Below are 22,896 nucleotides of genomic sequence, written 5' to 3'. Positions count from 1 at the left end.
TACCAAATTCCGAATCCACGCATTAATGTGTACGCTAATGCCTACTTTCCGAGGACGATAGCAGAATTGATTGATTTATCAGCATCTCTCATACAGTCAAGTACGTTAACAAGATATGAAGACAGCTATTCCCACTTCGCACTGAAAGCTTTTGTCAGTGCAGTACCTACGCCTTTCCGCTCGGTGATTGTATCTCGCCTGAGGGGAACACCGGAAATATAGCAATGTTTTCCTTTTCCTCTTTTGTGTGATTTAACTGATTTCAAAGTGAATATTCAATAACAATGCATGTCTGAAATAAAACATTACTTTATAAGTAATGCGACTGTGTAGATGCAGGTGACTATTTTTTGTAGAACTGCAAGTGAATAAGTTACTCCTAACGTGTTGCGTACTCCTAACGTGTTGCGTATCACATTTGTAACGGCCCCACGACCAACAGTATATTTAAATAATTAAATAATAATAATAAATTCACAATCGCTTGCACCTTGGATGTAAAAGGTCGAATGCCACCTGTGTTGACCTGGTGACCAAGTTAGTCAAGAGAAAGGACACCGAATTCACTCTTTCAACTGTTGATGACGATGGTTTGGGCGTTGAGAGCGCCGCAATCGCCAAATGGGAGCTAGTTCCAGATATTTTGAAGGGCCATGCGAAATGGAAGAGCCCAACCGCTAGAAGACTGTCGATTAATGCCAAGCTCGAGCTATGCTCCAGTTCGGCACGAGCGATCTTGAGCTTGTCCGGTACAAGGCGACGTGGGCTGAAAAAGACAGGCGGTGACCAAATGGTTACGCAACTCATGCTGGACAAGTAAAGTCCAGTGTGTTGGGGGGTGAGGCTTGTACATCCGCGGGGCAAAGGGCCGAACAGAGGATCGGCAACCGCCCCACAAGAAGAAGCGGCATCGTTAGTTGCCAGCGTTTAAGACCCTGGACTGAGAGGCGATTGGTCGAATTCAGAAGACGGCGAGACTTGACATCGACAAGAAGATTCGACCAATCGCCTGGATTCGACCAGCGTCGAAGGCGCTCGAAGAAGGACAAGATCGGCACGGGGGCCGAGAGCTAACAGCAAACGCGACTTTTCTCGCACAGCGACGTCCGGCGAGACTCCAACGCGTGACCCTTCACTCGTGAGCGGCACTCGGCTCACGGTGGGTCGGTCTCTCTGTAGGTCGGTGTTGCTGGGCTTATAAAGCCCCCAGACACGGTTGTCACTCGAACGGCCCAGTACAAAGCCAGCACCTGACGGTCGTCCGAGAGGCCCAACCAGTGACCGCGCTGTCCACCCGCTTCAATTTTGCCGCGCGCGGTGACTTCCAGGGGGAAGGGGAAACCGGCGCCTCGCTGTCTAGCAACTAACTGAAAACTAAACATTTTGACAGATTTAAGATTGAAGACATAATAAACTGCACAAAAATGTTAACTTTAACCCAACGTTTCAAAGCCGACTCGACTCCTTCATCAGGGGTGACTGAAGCAAGCGTCTTCTAAGTATGGAGGGGAGTTGGTAGGGTGAAAAGACTGCAACTAACTGCACGTTTGGAGACGTCGCTCGCTGATGCTTCTCCATACGGCGCCGCTGGCTAGCGGCGTAGCATCTTGGCTTGATAAGGGAGCGTTAGGGCGCTGTTGCCTTGCGGCGCAGCACCGGGCTTGTCCAAAGGGCGTTCGCAGGAGAAATGTTGTAGTAAGTGTTTAATCAATAATATAACAAAAAGAAGTTAAAAGATTTTTGCTCACCCCGGCATCTGCCATCACTGTATCGGTGGCACCTGAGCTGGGACAGCGGAAAGAAAGGATAGAAGGCAGTATGAAGAAGTGAAATGAAAGAGGTGAGGGGACAGCAAGAAAGGACATAGGGAGAGTACATATATACCCTATTTTACAAAGAGTCAAAATAAAGTTGTCCAGGTCGTGCGCGTGTACAAAAAATGAAAAAAATGAAAATAAAAAACACACGCGCACAACAATTTGCACACAACTAGGAGAAATTTCGCATCTTGTAGATTTGGAATCCGGGCTGGTTGTCTGGGCCCAACAACGGAGACCGAAGTTCATGCGTGTGCCGTTCACGGTGAGCATGTAAGTGACCGGTCTCGACGTACAGAGTCGATCACACTTGTCTAGAGCGCTTCAGGGGTGTGCTGTAGAGCAAATTAAATTGAATCTTATCGCAGCTGCTTTGCTGCGGATAAGGCACTGGTGCTAGCGCGGTTCACGTGTCTATTACGCTGCTCTCCAACGCAATTATTATCACTGAAAGTCCATACCTACTTCAGAATTTTGATATATTTTGCGCCGGGCGGCACCGATCGAGCGCTCTAGACAAGTGTGATCGACTCTGTACTGTCCTGGCGCGTAGCAGATAGGACACTGACTTGGGCATCGGTGTTAATCAGGAATGTGGTGACAGTGGTCTTGCCACTCATGTTGTAGAGGCGACAGGGCTCGAGGCCTTGACCGCTTGTCGCCGCTAGTTCGGTTTCCCGGCCAAGAGGGGAGGCCTGGGTGGTGACGTCGCACGGTGCTCCAGGCAATTGCTACGGGACGAGGTATGGCGTCGTTGGTGGAAGGGAGACCTACTGCGGCAGCGAAGGGTTGTAGTAGCGATCAGCTGAGCGATGTGGTGGCAGTGGTGATCGATAGATGCTGACGCAACCGTCTGCTCCGGATGAGCAAAGGGACGGGTGCCGGAGGTGCAGAGGTGGCGTTGGTAGATGAGCTGACTGCGACAAGCTGTGTACAAGACTTTCCGGCCTCCATGACCTTGTAGGCTAAGTCGGTGAGTGGGCAGAGCTTCACAGTTAAGGAAGCGGCCACAACCATATCGACGTTCGCCGGAAGCCGCTTGAGTAACAGCTCACGTAGGAAAATCGTCTACCGTTGAGTCTCGTGCTGCGCAATTAAAGATACCTGGGTCCCGCCTGGGCGATCCTGTTGGGACAGTGGCATCACGTGTCACGGCACATATATAACATCTACCCCAGATGGGGGAGCCGCCAATCTGCAAAGCACCAGGCAGGCCCAAGTTTGCGCAGCGACTAGTGTTCCTGCTGATAAAGAACTAATCAATTAATCATTCATCATCATCATAATTATCAGCCTAACTACATCCACTGCAGGGCAAAGGCCTCTCCCATGTCTCTCCAATTAACCCTGTCCTTCGCCAGCCGCATCCACCCTATACCTGCAAACTTATTAATTCCGTCCGCCCACCTAACCTTCTGCCGCCCCATGCTACGCTTACTTTCTCTTGGAATCCCTTAAGGACCAGCGGTTACCTTGGCTTCGCATTACATACCCAGCCCAAGCCCATTTCTTCCTCTTGATTTCGACTAGGATGTCATTAACCCGCGTTTGTTCCCTCACCCACTCTCCCCGCTTCCGGTCTCTTAACGTTACACCTATCATTTTTCATTCCATGGCTCGCTGCGTTGCCCTTAACTTAAGGTGACACCTTTTTGTTAGCCTCCACGTTCCTGCCCCATAGGTGAGTACCGGTAAGATTATGCTGTTGTACACTTTCCTCTTGAGGGATATTGGTAAACTGCCACTCATGATCTGCTAGAATTTGCCATATGCGCTCCACCCCACTCTTATCTTTATAGTTATCTCCCTCTCATGATTCGGATCAGCTGTCACGACTTTCCCTAAGTAGACGTATTCTTTTACCACTTCCAGCATCTCGCTTCCAAGCGTGAACTGCTGTTCTCTTGCTAGACTGTTGAACATTACTTTGGTTTTCTGCATGTTAATTTTTAGACCCAGCGTTCTGCTCTGCCTGTCTAACTCATGGATCATGATTTGCAGGTCACCTCCGGAGTCACTCAGCAAGACAATGTCATCAGCGAATCACAGATTATTTAGGTATTCTCGATTAACTCTTATTCTCAACTGTTCCCAGTTCAGGCCTTGGAATACCTCCTGTAAACAGGCGGTGAATAGCATTGGCGAGATCATGTCTCCTTGCCTGACGCCCTTCCTTTTTGCAATTTTATTGCTGAGTTTATGGAGGACTATGGTAGCTGTGCAGTTGCTAAATATATCTTCCAGTATTTTGACATAAGGCTCTTCTACATCCTGATTACGCAATTCTATTATGACGGCTGAGGTTTCCACTGAGTCGAATGTTTTCTCGTAATCAATGAAAGGTATATATAGAGGTTGGTTATATTCTGCGCATTTCTGTATCACCTGATTGATAGTGTGAATATGATCTATTGTGGAATGTCCTTTATGAAAGCCTGTCTGATCATTTGGTTGATTAGAGTCTAAGGTTGTGTTGTCCGGACTCTATTAGTGATTGCCTTAGTAAATACCTTGTAGGCAACGGACAGTAAGCTGATCGGTCTGTAATTTTTCAAGTCCTTGGCGTATCCTTTCTTATGAGTCCAGATAATGTTTGCTTTGTTCCAAGCTTCTGGTACGGTCGAGGTTATAAGGCATTGCGTATACAGGGTGGCTAGTTTTTCTAGCACGATCTCCCCTCCCTCCTTCAACAGATCTGCTGTTACCTGATCCTAACCAGCTGTTTTTCCCCTTTGCATTGCTCCTAAGGCTTTCTTTACTTCCTCTTTCGTTACTGGCGGGATGACATAGTGCTTTGCGCTACTGTCTCTTTCATTAACGTTCTGATTACATTGACTACTGTACAGATTTATGTAGAACTCTTCGGCTAATTTAACTATCTTGTCCATATTGCTAATGACATTGCCCTCCTTGTCTCTTAACGCGTACATCTGGTTTTTACCTATGCCTGGTTTCCTCTTCACCGTTTTTAGGCTACCTCCATTCTTAAGGGCATGCTCTGTGATGACCCCCATAATGCGCAGGTCCACACGGGACGGAGAGGCAAAGAGACACCGTATGGCTCAGTTTAAACAAACAGGTATATTCAATAATTACACATGATTAAGATTATACATCACAGGCTGGGGCGTCCGAGCTTACGTGCCGACGACTTCCTGGTGGTGATGGAGTGGCTCCGGAGTTGGGCTCGAGCGGTTGCTGGCAGAAGCTGCACGCCGTCGGGCTTCGGCGCTGAAGGCCCTCTTGGCGAACGATGTCGTCCTGAGCGTGTATGCAGTAGAATTTCAATAGTCGTCCGTTTCTTCGAGGATGGTTCACAAACCCTTCCTCTAGTGTCGTTCGGCTTGGAAGATGAACAGGAGGCGAGCTTGTAGATGATGACAGCAGAGAATAATTTTACAACATACATATACAGAGAGTTAAACTGGAAAAAGCAGAACTGAATTTACAAAAGAACAAACTTTGCACTACTTTACTCATCGACCGGGCAGGTTAGTGCCTAAGTAGCATCACATTACATGCTAAGCATGGAGCCCCAGCTCAGACTGGCCTGGACTGCATCCGTTTACATGCGCTTTTAAGCACTTGATTAACAAAGGACTAAGGGCGGTCATTTTCAGTGGCCCGCCCAAAGCATCAATTCTCCAATGAAAAATAACATGCGAGATGGGGACAACCCCTTGGGTTGGGCTTAGCCTCGAACCCAGATTCTTGTTAACAATACAAACTAAATAAACAACAAAAACGTCACAACTCTCTCTCAAATGAGAGTATCCACAGGCTCTCCCTTCGGAGCTAATCCTTGCCTCAGGCATGCCTACCGCCACCCACCATCGGTCCGCGTCGTTCGTCAGCAACAGAGGAGGGGGCGAAAGCGCCCTCGATGCTGCCGCGCTACCGACGGCGGGACACAGCTAATAATCATGAAGGGGTTCGTCTGTCGCTCCGGGAAACCAGATTAAGGGTCGCCCCTGTTTTCCCACATTCTTGGCGAGTCTTGCCTGTCCGCCATGACAGGTGTCCGTCACGGCCCTTCTGGGAATGCGCTTTTGTTCACGAGGCACCGCGGGAAGCTGTGGGTGCCTTCCCGGCGATAGCCCACGTCGTAAGGGGGTGGGGGGTCCGTGCGTCAAGCGACAATTTTCGTTCCCGGTATGTACTCGGGGCTCTCGCTTATACTGGGGAGCGGTTTCCGCGTGTGCCGGCGTCCTGCTTTCTGCAAAGGTATGCAGCTGGAAAAGAGGGGCGGCCTTAAGCCCCAACTCGATGCACACACAAGGAATGTACCTCGTAGCACACAAGGAATGTCACACTCGCTCACCCTCCAGAAGAATGTTCTCCGAACATTTGAGTCCCTGCAGCTCCCCTTGTCTTTCTGAATCGCCTCGCACAGTGCGTCCGACAAAACACTTTTCGCTGCACTCAACACCACTGCACAACACCATATGCCTCCGCTGTCATAACTGGCGTCTCCAGGGGCAGCACTGATCTTCTTTTACAGATAAACATGAAACTCAGCACCCAAGCCTCTCTTTTCTAGTCCAAACTGGACGAAATAAATTTACCACAGTTATAAAGGAGCTCCCACTTCTAGCACGATCACGGCACAGACAAAAATATAGATAACGAAAGGAAGTAGGGCAGGTTCTGCATGCGGTCACAATGTACCTAAATGTACTGCGATTCACCCGGAAATGCGTCCTGAATTCGCTGTCTGGAAGGTGAGGCACCGTCGTCTCGTACCAAGAGTTCCCTCTCGGGTACGCCCACAACCTCCGCTCGCGTGGACATAATTGCACAATAGCAGCCTCGAGCTGGCGGCACCTCATCTCGGCACATCGTCGCTCCTCCTCCGTCCGCTCAATTTCGGCTAGGAGCGCTATAAGCTGAACACGCTGGCGCTGAAGGGCAGCCTGTTGCATCGTAAACATTAGCCAGAATTCATCTTCACGCTGTCGATTTTCGGAAGCCGGTTCGCTCGCAGCCATCGTAGGCGCTGCGATCCCGTTGCGTCTGGATAATAGCGTCTGCTGCTCGAATCCTGTGGGCACAAGCAACGATGCACGCAAAAATGAACTCGTACAAACCACGCAGGTACTGCGAGGGTCGTGAGCGGAAACGCGGGAGAGCCGGCCGTAGTTGGCTACTATAATGTCTACAAAGCCGACTAGACCCAGTGTTAAAAGACTGCGCTTAGTAAACGGCGTCATATTGATGTTCATGCGCACTGAAGTTACCTGCAGCTGCTACACACGCATAGTCAAGCAAATAAAAATGCCGCAAATTGCTATTAAGCAATTTTTCAGAAACAAATACTGCAAATGTAATTTTAGTTGTGTCGAAGTGGGAAACACGTGATCATGGTCAAGTCGTCGAGTGGTGGGACTAATTCCTGTATGGCAGGGGTGGTTTGACGGTTTTCTTTAACCGCGGTTAAGTCGTCTAACCGCAGTTAAGCGTAACCGCGGTTACAATGCCCGTGTGACAAGGGTATTATAGTCGACAAGTTTTCGCACTTAGGGTGCTACTGATATCTGTATTCTATTTTCTTATGACATTTCACAGACTTTTCACACATCCTTACTTTTGATAAGAGATTACAATACGGTGCGAGCAAAAAACACTTGGGGCCTAAGCACATTCATAAATAAAATGTGATGTAGCTGCAATATGGCCCGGCCTTCAGCATTCCAAACGACCCTCAAAATTTTGGACGTAGGTCCACCCCAGAATGGATTAAGGTTTGTTAGTGATGATTTCTCCTGCAATGGTTGGTCAAATGTTTAGGCGAATCCCCCAAGGTGGAGTAGATTTGTAATAAGGAGTAATTACTCAACGACATCCACCCAAGCGCAGCCATACGGATACAAAGGGAAGCTACAAAAGAAAGAAAAGTCCTGTCATAAGCTTGCCGTTCCGGTTAGATCAGTTGGTAGAGCGACTGCTCCGGTGAAGCGGTGGTCCCGGGTTCGAACCCCGGACCAGGACGAATGTTTCTTTAACTGCGAAGTTTCTGAGAAAGCTCTATAGTTTTCCTTTCAGCCGTATGGCTGCGCTTGGCTGGATGTCATTTAGTAATTTCTCCCTTATTGCACCTGCAATGTTATTAATTCTTTTCTCAAAAATCCTTTTTTAAAGCTCAGCGCTTCCTATTTTTCTCACGGAACAGCTTTACTTGTTGCTGTCAAGTATTACTGGAGAGACATAGAGCTCGAAAACAGTCTCTCCAACTTCATCGTATAAAGACACTTCTTCCGTGGTCATATTGCCAGCTCACTGACAATCGCCCCACTGTTTCCCCGTCGGTATCTGCCTGAAGGGTGCATATTATACACGGATGCATCACATTCTGCAGAGAGGGGAGTTACTGCTGTGTATAGTCCATCTCATCCGCATCTCAACTCTCGCGCGACGTATACTGCGGATACGTGCGCTCCCCTGGCATTGGAACTTCAAGCCATTTATAATGCCATTGCTTCCCTTCCGCTCGTTCCAACATTCAATACAGTTCATATTTACACCGACTCCCGCTCCGCCCTTAAACAGCTTAAGGCTGTTCGACGGACATTACAGATTTCACAATCTATTCATGTGCTCTGCGCAAAGTATCCATGTCCTGTGCGCATACACTGGATTCGCGGCCATGCCCAGGATCCACATAACATTCAAGCGGATGCTATGACTCATCTTCACACATCAGACGATCCGCCACCTTCCCCTCTTCCCCCAGATCCGTTCCTGTCCCATGTTTCCGATTCCGAAGTTCTGCGCCAGCGAACACGCGCTCTAATTCCTCCGTGTCCGCACCCTCTCCCCCGTAGTCTTACTCGGCAGGAGGAAGCATCCGTGCGTCGGATTCGGGCAGGGGCGGCTCTGACACCATCTGTCCGTCATCGGTGGCGTGCCAAAGATCTGCCACTACCTGACAGGTGCCCTCACTGTGGCGCTGCACCGGACATATGTGATGTGCGGCACTTGTTGTGGACGTGCCCAGCGACGGCTGCTATCAGAAAACGGCTCCTCAGGGAGGTGGGCCTTTGGTGGAACCGCGAAACTGACTACGTGAAGTGGACTGTGAACAACCGTTTTATTAGCAACCTCTGCGACTACCTCAGCGCAACGGATCTTCACTCCTTCTTTTAACTTTCAATCTCGTGCATTCCTTCCCCCTTCCTTTTTTTCTATTTATGCCTCATGACACACCTCTCGAATAAAAAAAAAAAGAGCCGTGCTTGCCTGTACGTTCTTGCGAACGTCCAGCGTCCATGCGCACAATAATGCGTATCTAAAAATAACTACGCGATCAAGTTTTATGTTTATTTTTTATTCTGAATTTTGCGCAACCCCACACCACTTTCAAGCATATTTCAACTGTGCCATTGCTCCTTGTCTGGTTTCTTCAAAATGGCCAAAATATAGAAACAGAAAATAGAAAACACTTAACTGTGTCGGAAGGGTGCAAATTAAAGGAAATAACATTTTTTACTTGGCTTCACAGATGTTGTATCCGTCACCTTTATTCTTGCAAGTGAATCCTGGAATAAAAATATAAGGTTTAGGCATAGAATGTGTTGCCACATCAAAACATTATCCGCACATTTAAAACGAGAGAGATAAGTGGAATCTTGGGAGAATGCCAGTGTTAAAACAAGCGAATTCCCCTCGCACCTCTCAGCTTCGTTGCTTTGCTGGTGCAATGTATCAAACCGGAAGGAGATGTGAGAGAAAAGTTGCAACGTGCTAGGCCCTTTCAGTGCCGCTCTGACAAAGAAAAAAAAGGATAATATAGCGTGAGAACGATCTTGAGCGCATCAAACCATCGCCCGAATCCTGAAAAAAAGCGGGTCTCCAGGTTGCGCACAAGCCCACAAACACTGTTGTGCTTTGCCTACCTGTTCCCAGAGACCGGCCGCGGAGAGAAAGAGCCCAAGGCATTCTCTACCAAATGCGCCGACTGCGACGCAGGCTACATCGGCGAAACCAAAAATTTCAAAGAAAGAATTCGGCAACATAAAAACGACGTCCGCAAATTCGCAAGAGAGCGCAATCCAGTAGCCGAACATTCCGAGGACTACGACCATAGAATCAACTTCGAGGAAACACGCGTCCTCGGAACCGTAACAAATTACCACAAAAGGCTCCTTCTGGAATCCTGGCATATCCAAACCACCGCGAACAATATCAACCGCACGAAAGGAACCCTGCCCCCAGTATATGCCCAGGGACTTCGCTCTTCGACTCAACGAAAAAAAGTCGCCATTCAGCACCTCCCTGCAGTGCGCCAGCGTGACTAACAGCCTAAACCCCCCTCACCCCCCCCCCCGCGCCTTTCGCGACACAGCTGTCGTTCTTTTCACGCCCCCCCCTTCCCCTTCATACTTAAAAGACGCTAGCTACTGCCCTCAGTCACCCCTGATGAAGGAGCCGAGTCGGCTTCGAAACGTTGGGTTAAAGTTAAAATTTCGGTTGGAGATGTACAGTTTACTATAAAACAGCAACTTAAGTGATGGTGCATGATTGAGGAATCAGTTTGTGTTTTATGGTGTTGAACGTCCTAAAGCGACTGAGCCTATGAGGGACGCCGTACTGGAGGGCTCCAGATGAACTCGATCTTCTTGGGAGCCACGTCCGGGATTGAACCCGCGTCTCTCGGGTCAGCAGCCCAGGAGTATAGCCACTGAACTACCATGGCTGCCGGATTGAGGAATCATTTACTTACTTAACCTCGGTATTCATTTCATCTCGGGGCAAATTATTTACAGCAGTCTATCCCAAGTAGGTTAAGCTTGAAGCGATCACCATTAAGTAGCGCAAGGCTGCGGTATTTCGTAGAGCGCTTATGGTGAATGTTCTCCCGACAAGCATACGATCTGTGGTGCTACCGAACACAAGAAAACAAAAGATTTGGCCGAGCCTAACCCTCCTGAATTTAAACATAGGATTTTCGGTCTTAATGGCATGCAAGTACATGAAAACGCACCCACCTTCCTTGCAAGGACAATACTCGGGAGGGCCACCGCTGTTCTTAGCTTCAGAGCAATATTGGCCAATTTGGGCCAGTGGTCTGCATGAAGTGCTGCTGCCATTCGACGCGCAGCACTCTTGGCCATCGCAGTCACCATTGTTGCTGCAGCCGCCCGGTGACGCCCAATATACATACTGAGAGAAACAATATCCCAAAAGTTAGAGCTCAGAGTTTAGTAGGGAACAGGAGAAAAGATGAGGAATCGAGGGCAGCTGCATTTTTAATGCCACACTTCTAATCGAGAGCAGTCAATACAAGCGAGAAGGTTATGAACGTGTTTTGACATGCATTTCCGAAACAGAAATGAACTGCTGTCGTTTGGCAAACTCGCAAGTTTTGTCAGTCAATAGCTTGCCCTCTCTCGCGGCTGATCCACGGACCCTACACCGGTCGACAACGTCGACTGGGTGAGCCTACCGAACTTCTATTTTATCGGATAGAACATTCTTCCGCAGTGTAGTTTGCCTCGCGTTAGAATAATAAACTATTTCCTAGCGTGCCCCGCCGTTGCCTATTTCGTCCGGACCTGCCGTGGCTACGACTCTGTGCCATAGGTTGGGCAAACATGTCGCCTACGAGTAACGCGTGCGTGTATCTGGCAGGGAAGCTCGCCTTCCCGGCCGGCTGAATGCATACTGACCCCTTACGGTTTACCAGTATCCCTGAAAAAAAAAGTATTTAACAGCTATATCTTACCGGTGCCAACCTGCGGGGCACAAACGTGGAGGCTAACGAAAATGGTTCGACTTAAATTGAAGACAACGCAGCGTGGCATGGAAAAAAAATAGTAGGTGTAACGCCAAGAGACCGGAAGATGGCAGAGTGGGCCACGCAACGAACTCGAGTTATTGGCAGCGTACTCGAAATAAGAAGACAAAATGGACATTAGCAGGGCATATAAGTAATTCGAAGGAAAGTTAACCGCTTTTCATTAAGGGTAACAGAGTGGTTTGGTTTAGGTTTATGGGGGTTTAACGTCCCAAAGCGACTGAGACGCCGTAGTGAAGGGCTCCGGAAATTTCGACCACCTGGGGTTTTTTAACGTGCACTGACATCGCACAGTACATGGGCTTCTAGTATTTCGCCTCCATCGAAATTCGACCGCCGCGGCCGGGATCGAACCTGCGTCTTTCGGGCCAGCAGCCGGGCGCCATAACCACTCAACCACCGCGGCGGCCTAGGTAACGGAGTGGATTCCAAGTGAAGGAAAGCGTAGCAGGGGGCGGCAGAAAGTTATGTGGGCGGCAGGCAAAGGCAAAGGACAGGGTTAATTGTCTCCCCGAAGAGACATGGCAGAGGCCTTTGACTTGTACTGGGCCTAGTGAGGCTGATGATGATAATGCCTTACTTTATGACTCGGACTTGATTTCTAAATTTTTATTGCTATGTCTATGTGTATGTTTTTTATTATGTGTCCTGTTTAACCACCATACCAATCAGCTGGCGTTTTCGGCACTCCCAAAGAGAGCATCGACCACCTCGTGACACTGGTCCAATTTTATGGCGATGCATGTGCTGCTCTAATCCGATCACCGATGTTCTTTTTTACTTGTCTACCGTTGCCCTGCCATCGTAGTTGTTGCAATAATTTGTCAGTGAGCGCTACAGATGACCACGACAAGAAACAAGAGGAGAAAAATAATTTAAAAATACCTTATCTTTTCAAATGACTTTATTATACCAGAAAATGTGGACACACACAATTATTTTGCATTGCTGCCACCATGTGCTAACTTGCGCGGATATTCAAGATAACCGCCGTGGCGGCTCAGTAGTTAAGGCGCCCGTCTACGCTCGTCTAACCCGACCGCGGCGGCCGCGTTTTTATGGAGGCAAAACGCTAAGGCGTCTGAGTGCTGTGCGATGTCAGTGCACGTTAAAGATCCCCAGGTGGTCGAAATTATTCCGAAGCCCTCCACTACTGCACCTCTTTCTTCCTTTCTTCTTTCACTCCCTCCTTTATCCGTTCCCTTACGGCGCGGTTCAGGCGTCCAACGATGTATGAGACAGATACTGCGTCATTTCCTTTCCCCCAATACCAATTTTCAACTTCCAACCAATGGAATTCCAGATGTTTGGTACATACATAGTTTTCCATGGCCGTCGGAAATAGTTGGAGCGAGCGAGTGCAGGAAGTATTTTCTAGGTCAGATTTTGCAGCTGGGAGGAGGAGTCGGCTATCATAATCACAGTTTTCGCGAAGAACCTATCGGAACTCTACTAGTTTTCTCCAAATGAGAAGTTTAACAGTTTCAGTTATCATTTATAATTTCAATTCATATCAATTCAAACCAATTTAATTTATTTTCAGCATGACATCATAGGGCTACGAATGCGGAAAAAAAGCGAACAAAAATTGTCGGCTTGACGGGAACCGCGCCCCCGTTAGAGTCAATGGTGGCGGCTGTGGTGCCACATTTTGTTACACTGAAAGAAACTCACCACTTCGAGAGAAAAAAATACTGTTGAAGACATACAGAATGAACAAGGAATTTTATCATGTAGCTATACAAAGCATGTAGATAATCTCCTTTAATCACTCGCTTTCTAACGTGGGAAAAATTGATGTGAAATGACATGTAGAAACACAAACTGCAAGAAACTTCAATAGAGATATTTTTCCACCTGAATAGTGCATGAAAATGTTACATAAAAATCAGGGAAGAGACAGTAGATGTACTCTAAGATCTTGGTCGTAACATTGTCAGACCCTGGTCATGCAGCGATCGTCTGCTTCTCAACGGAAGATGGTACCCGAACGGAATCAAAGATTATCCGATGCATGGGTACAATATCAAAGCACAAAGTGCATGGTCGGTTATGCGCATAAAATATTTAAAACAAAATCCTCATTTCAAGCTCTGCCGCCGTCGCTCTCTCTTATGGTGTTGTTTTCATCGATATATGTCCGCTGTACTCGGCTTATTTTCGCTAACCCAATTTCAGGTGATTTCACTACATTTACAAAGGGACAGAAAATGCGCTAGTAAATCATTCTTTGCATCGGACGTTGTTTGTTTATGTGCAATGGAAATGGTGACATACGCTTGAAATGGTCGGCTGTGTGTGTCACCTTGACCCACCGATACAGCACCTTTTCATTTTGTCAAGCAGGCTTGGCAAGCGCACGTCAAACCACGAAGAATTAGGTTTATGAGGTTTTAACGTCCCAAAGCGATTCAGGCTGTGCGGGACGCCGTAGTGGAGGGCTCAGGAAATTTCGACCACCTGGAGTTCTTTAACGAGCGCTGACATCGCACAGTACACAGGCCTCTACAATTTCGCCTTCATCTAAATTCGACCGGCGCGGTTGGGATGGAACCAGGATCTATATTCTCGGTACTATACCGCGTCTTTCGGGTCAGCAGCTAAGACGCCATAACCCCTGAGAATGAACTTAGTAATTAAAGCGACCGCTTTTCCCTGAATAAGAAGAAATTTTGTTCACCAGTGGCAAAAAACGAACATAATGAGATCCATCTTGCCGCAGGAGCTCTACCCACGCGAATACTATGTAATCTTAGTCCTCCTGACCTTCTCTATCGAAATTATATGAAAACCAGGCGCGCGCGCATCCGCTGAAAAATACGAACATGCAATTTCTAAGATTATGTAGCTGAGAAATACATCTGTCGCCCATGACATCCTGTAATGCTGCTGCGAACTAAATAAAGCAAGAAAAATATTTTTATCCTGCGGTGCGTAGCACATTATAATTTTTTTCTTTTTCTAGCCCTTCCAAAACGTATGCCCGCATACTTTTGTTTAATATTTTTTCCCAACATTTCAGTGGCCTTTGCAACCAAGAAGAACGCCCTCCTTCAAAGGCAAAGAGTGGCTAAATAGACGTCGCCCTCTGTGAACTTTGAATTTTTAGTTGTCCTTTGTTGTTCTCTGTGAGAGAGCGAATAGCTCCGGTGCAATGACTTTTAAATTTGAATAGCATGGCTTTAGAAACAATGAACGGTGCGCTGACCATCGTTGAAGGGCAGAACTTGGGTGATGATCGCGAGGGTTTGAGCATAGCGAAAGAAAGACAGGAGGCATAAGCGAGCTGCGACTTGTCAAGAACCTGATTAATATTAAAGTCTGTGTCGGCTTCGAAGGCATTTCCCATTCCGCTGTTCGTCTTGAGGTGCTGCAAAAGTATGCGCAAGAGACACTTGAGCCGTTTCCATCGATAATATTTTAATAATAATAATAATAATAATTGGTTTTTGGGGAAAGGAAATGGCGCAGTATCTGTCTCATATATGGTTGGACACATGAACCGCGCCGTAAGGGAAGGGATAAAGGAGGGAGTGAAAAGTAGAAAGGAAGAAGAGGTGCCGTAGTGGAGGGCTCCGGAATAATTTCGACCACCTGGGGATCTTTAACGTGCACTGACATCGCACAGCACACGGGCGCCTTAGCGTTTTTCCTCCATAAAAACGCAGCCGCCGCGGTCGGGTTGGAACCCGGGAACTCCGGATTAGTAGTCGAGCGCCCTAACCACTGAGCCACCGCGGTGGGTAATAATATTTTTCTTATAATCCAATTCGTGAAACTTGATGTCAAGTTTAAATGCTCAAATTTGCTTAAGCGTGGCCCACATAATTCTGCAATGTCGTTGCCAAGCAGACGCTTGCGTTCGGGCATGCGCTCTTGCGTGCGAGTCGCTTCTGAGGCACGAGAATGGCTGCGCTTCGATGACTTCGTATTGACTACGCAAGGGATATAACACTTGTGCTTGGCTGCTGGCGCAGTATGTCACACCACACTATGCTCGCAAAGGCTTCTCAGGTCACTTCTCCAATTATATAATAGGTTGGGGCTAGTGGCAGAAAATGCCAGTTAGGCGAGATATCACCACTTCAATATTATTACGGTGGTTAGCTCAGCAGCAATCGCGACAGACTGCAGTCAGGGAGCACACTAAAACCAGGTCACCCGAAAACTAGCTGACTGATCACAAGCTGCAACGTAGCCGCGGAGAGAAATCTAAACCCTTACAGAAATGACTTTTGAGCTTCAGTTGACGCCTTGGAGACCTCTTGTTGAATTAACTGGCAACCAATATGAACCGAATGTATGTTGAGCCTACTCAACATCTGGTAAACAATATTTTGGTTGGTTATACTCATCACAGTCTATATCGGAGAATTTAAGTTTATTCACAGATTTAACAGCTTTTGCAGAGCATATAAATCGTAAATTTAGGGCCATAGGAGCATTAGCCGAACCATGGAAACGGACTCTGTGCAGAAAGTATTCGATAGGGCAAGTACTCCTCTTCATTTCATATTTCGATAGATTATAGGTATGATCTCAAATAAATGACGAGTTACGCGAAAACTGAATATGTTGTGATAGTTATAAGCACTGTGGAACATGAAAATGATCCGTGCTGACACGTCGCATCATCTAACTGTTCACAATGAGCGGGTTACTCCAAGAGAGAAAATATCTTGCTTCATCTTGCATATGTAGTTCTCGGTTCTCGAAATCATCTCGAAGCCCGCCCATTAATATTTTTCTAGCTAACTGCAATTCAGATAATGTAATGGCAAGCCTAGAATACTTTAATTTACTTAGGCTAAGTCTGCTCGAATAGGACAAGGACAAGAGTCAAAGAAACGATTACAACATCACGCGTGCGCTGGCTACGTGTTCGTTTTCTTGCCTCTTCTCCATATTCTGCTCGCCCAGCTAAGTTTGACGAAAACTCGTCTGGTCGGGTAAAAGATTCATGTATAAAGAAAGAGAGCGCCGACCAAAGGTAGTTGTCAATACGAAGACGTTTCGGCTTCCATACGAAAGCCTTGGTACCGGTGGGTACCAAGAGTGATCAAGGCTTCCGTATCGAAGCCGAAACGTCTTCGTATTGACAACTACCTTTGGTCGGCGTTCCTTTTCTTTATACATGAATCAGCCGCGGAGAGAGCGGTAAAGACAAGGCCAAAATCGCCTTCGCACGCTGTGGTGGGGGCTCAACCTGCTGAATTGCCCCGCAGCAGGAGCATCTCGGACTCGCGGAGCTGAAGCCAATATTTCGACTACAAAAGTTGACGCGCGACTCGGAATTTGAGTAGGGTGCCTCGATGCGCGCGCCCCTCTCCAGGGGCGTGCGCATCGAGGCACCCTATATATGGTCGCGAGTGCCCGTTTTCGTTCGCATCCCGCATTACTCATGAGCACGGCGGCTATAATACTTCATCGAAGGAGAGAAAAGTCTAGTGGTGAAGGAGTACGTGGATCGAAGGATACACAGGAACCATTTGATTATGTGATAAGAGCTGCTTGAGTCACCTGCATGGAAGGCAAATGATCCAAACTTCTTGTTCTTCTCATAGCACGGCAGATGGCGTTAGCGATTGCTTGTTTGTTACCGAAGGTTGCAGACAGTCGGCTTTTAGCAAAGACAGAGTGCTTCGCTACCTATACTTTTTCGTACCCGATGTAACTGATTCAATCATGGCCGCGTCTAGTTCAAGGGAAATCGTCTTACACTTTACTTTCCAATGTTTTAACTATTTAGTTTTGACTGCGTGGAAGAAGCGGTGCGTAAATACTTTCAGGCACACCAAACACGCTTCCAAAATAATTATTGGCTTTTGAGAAAAGGAAGGGACACATTAACTGTTTCACTTCTAGGTCGGCACCTCAATCGCGCCGTGCCGGGAACGAAGGAAGGTGGGAGTGACACAAGAACGAGAAGTAGAGGGGCCGTAGTGGAGAGCTCCAGAATAATTTCGACTACCTAGGGATCTTTAACGTGCAATGACATCGCACAGCACACGGGCGCTTTTTTTGCGTTTCGCCTTCGTCGAAAACGCGCCCTCCGCGGTCGGGTTCTAACCCGGGTACTCCGGCTCAGTAGCCGAGCAATCTAAAAGCTGTCAGACAGAAAAAAATTTACCGTTAGATAGTAATTTTAGGCACGCAGGGTCCTTGGGTCCCCGCAAGACCCGACTGCGTTCAAGTGTTCATGTTTCTAAGGTCCATTACACTGGGGACCCGGCCGGTGGCGGTGGTCTACGCGGTCGGGTCCTCCGAGCACAGCATGGTCTCCCAGTTCTCCCAGCTGTTGAGGTACACTAAGTGAAACCGGCATCCCAAAGCGGGACCTCACTCCAAACAGGCGCAAGAAGCCCAAAGCAACGGAAGGACAAGACAATCCTATCCCTGCCATAGACAACGACTCCGACCCTCCCGTTATGACTCCCCCCCCCCCCCCCCTTGTAGACTGTCATGATGGCAGCTGCAAACCGTAATCTTACACATCCAGGGCTTTGGCCTACGGGTGCCGACATCCATGCCCCGCAGGAGCCTTCCAACCCACTCACCCTACCCTGCTATGCTCATATTCTGCCGACATCCCCCCCCCCCCCCAAACCCTCGAGTAGCATTTTTAGTTAGTCGCTCAGTAACCACTATCTCCCATCCCCTAGCGATTCAAGGCATTGATCACCTTCTAATTGAGCTTGTGCGGCTACATGCTGGAGCTAACAGCCTCTTCATCCTAAAAGTAAATAGCCACCCTAATTGCCTACAAAGCAACTTTGAACTCCTCTTTACACTTGAGAAACGCTTAGCAAACAAGTGCCCCCTTACTCGTCGTAGGAGATTTTAACGCCCCGCATACGGCCTGGGGTTACCCACTCGACACACCGAAAGGACGTCGGGTGTGGTTAGCCGTGGAAGAAGCCAGTCTCTGTCTGTTCACCGACCCTAGCTCTCCTACACTCGCAGGAACCAGCGTCTGTAAAGACACTACACCAGACTTTACGCTCGCAAATCGCCTCCCTCACGCCTCATAGTGAGACACGCAAGCGAATCTCGGTAGCGACTACTGCATCATCGAAATTTTCTTAAAAATTAATCTACCCCGCAGGCCTCGAATTTCCCAAAGTGGGACTCTTTCCGCAAATGTCGAGCAGCCCGCACCTTTACCTGGACGTGGTAAAAGCAGCGACGACGAACACGTACGAAGAAAGAAGACGAACATGCGCTGACTAACAACTCAAGTTTATTGAAAAAAATACAGGTACTAATACACTCCAAAATACAACCAGGATGCATGCACCTCCGAAAACACTTCTAATCTAGGGAATCGAGATACTTAATCTAGCAATCATGCAGAAGCACGGAAGCTGTGCCTACACATGTTTCACCACACCAACGTGAGTGGTGAAACATGTGTAAACACAGCTTCGGTGCTTCTTCATGATTGTGAGATTAAGTATCTCGATTCCCTAGATTAGAAGTGTTTTCGGAGGTGCATGCATCCTGGTTGTTTTTTGGAGTGTATTAGTATCTGTGTTTTTTCGATAAACCTCAGTTGTCAGTCAGCGCTTGTCCGTCTTCTTTCTTCGTACGTGTCCGTCGTCGCTGCGCTTTTTTATCACGTCCATGATGCACCAACTCGCTCAGTTGTCGCTTCTTCTGCATCTTCAGCTTTATCACGGACACCGCCGAATGGTCAAAACAACTACAAAGCGATGGCCGATCCGTAACTCGTCCCAAACCAGAGGACTGCCCAAGCGACACAGTTGACTCCCGCCTCCTACATTTATGGGAAGCTAAAGCAGGCCTAGAACGATGCTGGCAATTCAGCGTTAGAACCGAACGCTTAGACGCTGAATTGCGCGCCTTAAGAAAGTTATATAAACGCAGGCAGCGGCTGTTTCACGTCAAAACAAGGGAATCACTATGCAACAAGCTAGATGGTAATATGAGTCTACCTCAGACCTGGGGCCTCTTTAGGCACTTAATAAACACCACTAGGTCTAAGACTACTAAAAGACATAACATCATCAAACTCATACGTACTTCGCATACACCTCCACCGGAACTCCGATAACTTCGAAATTAATACTTCCCCACATGCCGTCATGCAACACGCCCTTACTAGGCAGGCCCCCTAACGATCTCCTCGACCAACTCATTACAGAAGCAGAGGTGCAGGCTGATCTCCAAGAAATGAACACGTCCTCAGCCCCCGGCCCAGACGGGGTACATAACAAGGCACTCCGGAAAATCGACGCCAAATCGATTGTCACCCTTGCCAAATAGTTTAACGAGTGCTGGCAAATGGGAACCATCCCATCGCAATGGAGAGGCCAAAGCCAACCCCATACCCAAACCTGGAAAACCTCTACTCACCTCTAACCTCAGACCCGTCTCCCTCACCTCTTATGTCGGCAAACTCATGGGACATATACTCCAGGCTAGGCTTTACCAGTACCTAGAAGGTAATGATCTCGTGTCCACTTGCATGTTTGGATTTCGTCCTAGGCTCTCCACACAGATCTTCCTACCGCTGAAATATCACATTCTCTACTCCCAAACAAGACACCAGTGCTACGTGGACGGAGCGGAATATACGTCAGGCTCCGGTATGGCCCTGGCGGTAGCCGACAATCAAGCAAAGCTTCTCACCTCCAGCTCAGTCATCACCAATCCCACCGCAGAGGCAGATGAGGCGAACCCCCTGTACGGGCCGAGGAGCGCCTGCTCTCCTTCCGTGATATTGTCTCGTACTACCGGGAACAACGAAGGGAGTACGCACCCCCAGCCGCATCCCTCACCATAGCGCAGGCCGCACACTGGCGACTACAAACTCGGACTTCTCCATACCCCATACTACTACATGCCCGACACCCAGAACAATTCCCCTCGTCATGCAAACTATGCGGCAGACCAGGAGACTTTCTACACACCCTTCTCCCATGCTCCACCTTCCGTTTCGAGTTTATGGTGTTCCAGAACCCTTCTAGTTTTCGGAGCAAAATCAAGAACTACTTTTACGGTGAAATGCAACCATCATGATGGCGCCTCTAAACACCGCAATAATGAATTGAAATGCGAATTGCTGGCTGGCCTCGAGGCACCACAGGCCCCGCACGTAACCATAAATTCCTGTGCCTGTTTCCATGCAGATTCGTTCACCCTTTCTCATGGGCTATAGCAATGCCCACTCATCCTCATCACTTAATTTTGCCGAGTTATTGCAGATTAGGATCAGCAAAAAGTGATGACAAGCAGACTTAACGAAAAGAAATTTGTAGTACTGCTTGAAAATCTTCTCGCAAGCATCGTCACCCTTTTCGTGCAGGTACTGCGGGGCGGCAACACTTCTAGCATTACAAGCTTCTGAGCGTACAATAAATCAGCACTCGCTTCTCTTCCAAGCATATCTGTTTAAGCGAATCATACGCCGATTGTCGCAAGCGGATCTCTACACCCAGAAATCACATGCTCCCTCATAATTCTAGCGTGTTTTCTGGGTGCTGCAGCGACGTCTCTTTCTTTCTTTAAGTTTTCTACTTACATCTTCCTCCTCTTCCTCTGCGGCGGAGTTGCTGGTTGCAGCCGTAAAAAAAAGGAGATTCGCTGCGAAGAGAAGCGAAGCGAGATGCATCATGCTCCAGTATAGAGTCGCTGACGTAGAACGGGAGATTGGGCTGATGTCAGCGCTGAAAGTGAGCAGAAGGCGAGCTATACGCATGAGGACGTCTACAAGCGCGCAGCCGCACTAATAATGTATGCAGCAAGTGGCTTAAAATGCGTTAGAAGAAGCTCCGCTATTTCATTCGGCCATTCAACTTCATTTCCCTCTGTCAGACAGCAGATGCAACGAGCTAACTTTCCGCCTTTGCAGACCATAGTTCAATGCAAAGCGAAAAGTCACGCTGTGTACTATTATAAGATGACCAATATCATATTTTTTCAACATATCATGTCATGATTTCGATAGCACGTTATCACAATTCTTTCATGAAAATTAACTGTGTAGTTCTTATCTGAATGCGATAAGGCTCGAATGTGGTCAAGAGCAAAAAATTTGAGGGGACAATTTGGCGATCTAAAGTGCGCTAGGCGAAAGCCTTTCCGCGCGACTTTGGCTGCTACTGTTGCTGCCTTTGTGAACTAACAACTAATATTATTGAAGTTCTAACTACTAATTTTAACTACGAATACTAATTAACGGTTGATTGACTGCGAACTAAAATTAATTATTAATTAGTTACTAGCTACTAATTTTATTATTATTATTATATTATTATTATTATTATTATTATTATTATTATTATTATTATTATTATTATTATTATTATTATTATTATTATTATTATTATTATTATTATTATTATTATTATTAATATTATTATTATTATATTGGTTGCTTAACAATTTCTAGTGACTATTTAGTGATGACTAGTATTAGTTAAGACTAGTTAACTAGTAAGTTACTGGATGCAACGAACGCGGGACAGATCCATGGCCGCGAGTATGAGCCATTAAAGGCTTTCGCCTTAACGCAGCTCAGTGAAGCGTGAAGGCTCGAGTAATCATTTCTCAGCGTTTCCTAATCCGCCATTCGTCTCCAGTTGACTAATACACAGGACATTGCCATTCTTTCAATATGTGACAGATATCACTTTCCGTTCATACAGCAGGGCGCCGGGGAAGGGGGGGGGGGGAGGGGTTTGTGCTCGTGCAACATGCACTTGTGAAAAGAAATGTGAAGATAGAACGTTAGGTTAGCCGCTACCACCAGCGAAGGCTGATGTGTTGATGATCTCACATTAGTTTGTGCTGCGGTACTCAGTTATGTGTGGTTTGACAGCCGGGGATGACGTGAGCGCAGCTAAAAGTTTTGTTTCGAAAACTGACATCCCCTTCAAAATATTTTTATGGCAAGAAAGATGGTCATTACCAAAAATACATTACAAAATCAACTTCAAGTTTATTTAGCCTAAAATATGAAGTGCCTTCTGGAAGGTTGGTGCTCAGTTCAAAGGACTGTAAGGACGTGTAGCTGCTTTGAGAGCAAACATGGAAACATTGGAAATGCAGTTAAACTACTGAAGTCTTGCTCAGAACTCTGGCAAATGTAATTAAATTGCATTATAAAGTTACAAATTGCACAAAGTAATCAGATATTGCATTACAGTTACTTCCGAAATGGAACTCAAGCAATTTGAACTACTATCTTTTTTGACGCATTCAAAAAAGCACATTGGTCACTGCTCCTACAAATATTTAAGGTTAGTTTAATGAATCGCAGCT

The 22,896-nt window shown here is 47.3% G+C and overlaps 1 protein-coding gene across 1 annotated transcript; it reads right to left on the bottom strand.

Annotated features, from left to right (window-relative positions):
* Positions 1-9,120: 9,120 nt before the first annotated feature.
* LOC144107066 (uncharacterized) lies at positions 9,121-21,378 on the bottom strand. The gene is made up of 3 exons (XM_077640045.1): positions 21,155-21,378; positions 10,802-10,976; positions 9,121-9,352 (listed from the first exon to the last, which is right to left on the bottom strand). Exons 1-3 carry the CDS (start codon positions 21,329-21,331, stop codon positions 9,300-9,302), a joined length of 405 nt encoding a protein of 134 aa, XP_077496171.1. The 5' UTR covers positions 21,332-21,378; the 3' UTR covers positions 9,121-9,299.
* Between the last annotated feature and the right edge of the window lie 1,518 nt (positions 21,379-22,896).

Source organism: Amblyomma americanum, chromosome 10 (genome assembly GCF_052857255.1).
Source record: "Amblyomma americanum isolate KBUSLIRL-KWMA chromosome 10, ASM5285725v1, whole genome shotgun sequence".
In the NCBI taxonomy this organism is placed as follows: domain Eukaryota; kingdom Metazoa; phylum Arthropoda; class Arachnida; order Ixodida; family Ixodidae; genus Amblyomma; species Amblyomma americanum.
The sequence above is the reverse complement of the archived record's forward strand: the minus strand, read 5'-3'. Positions and strand labels throughout refer to the sequence as shown.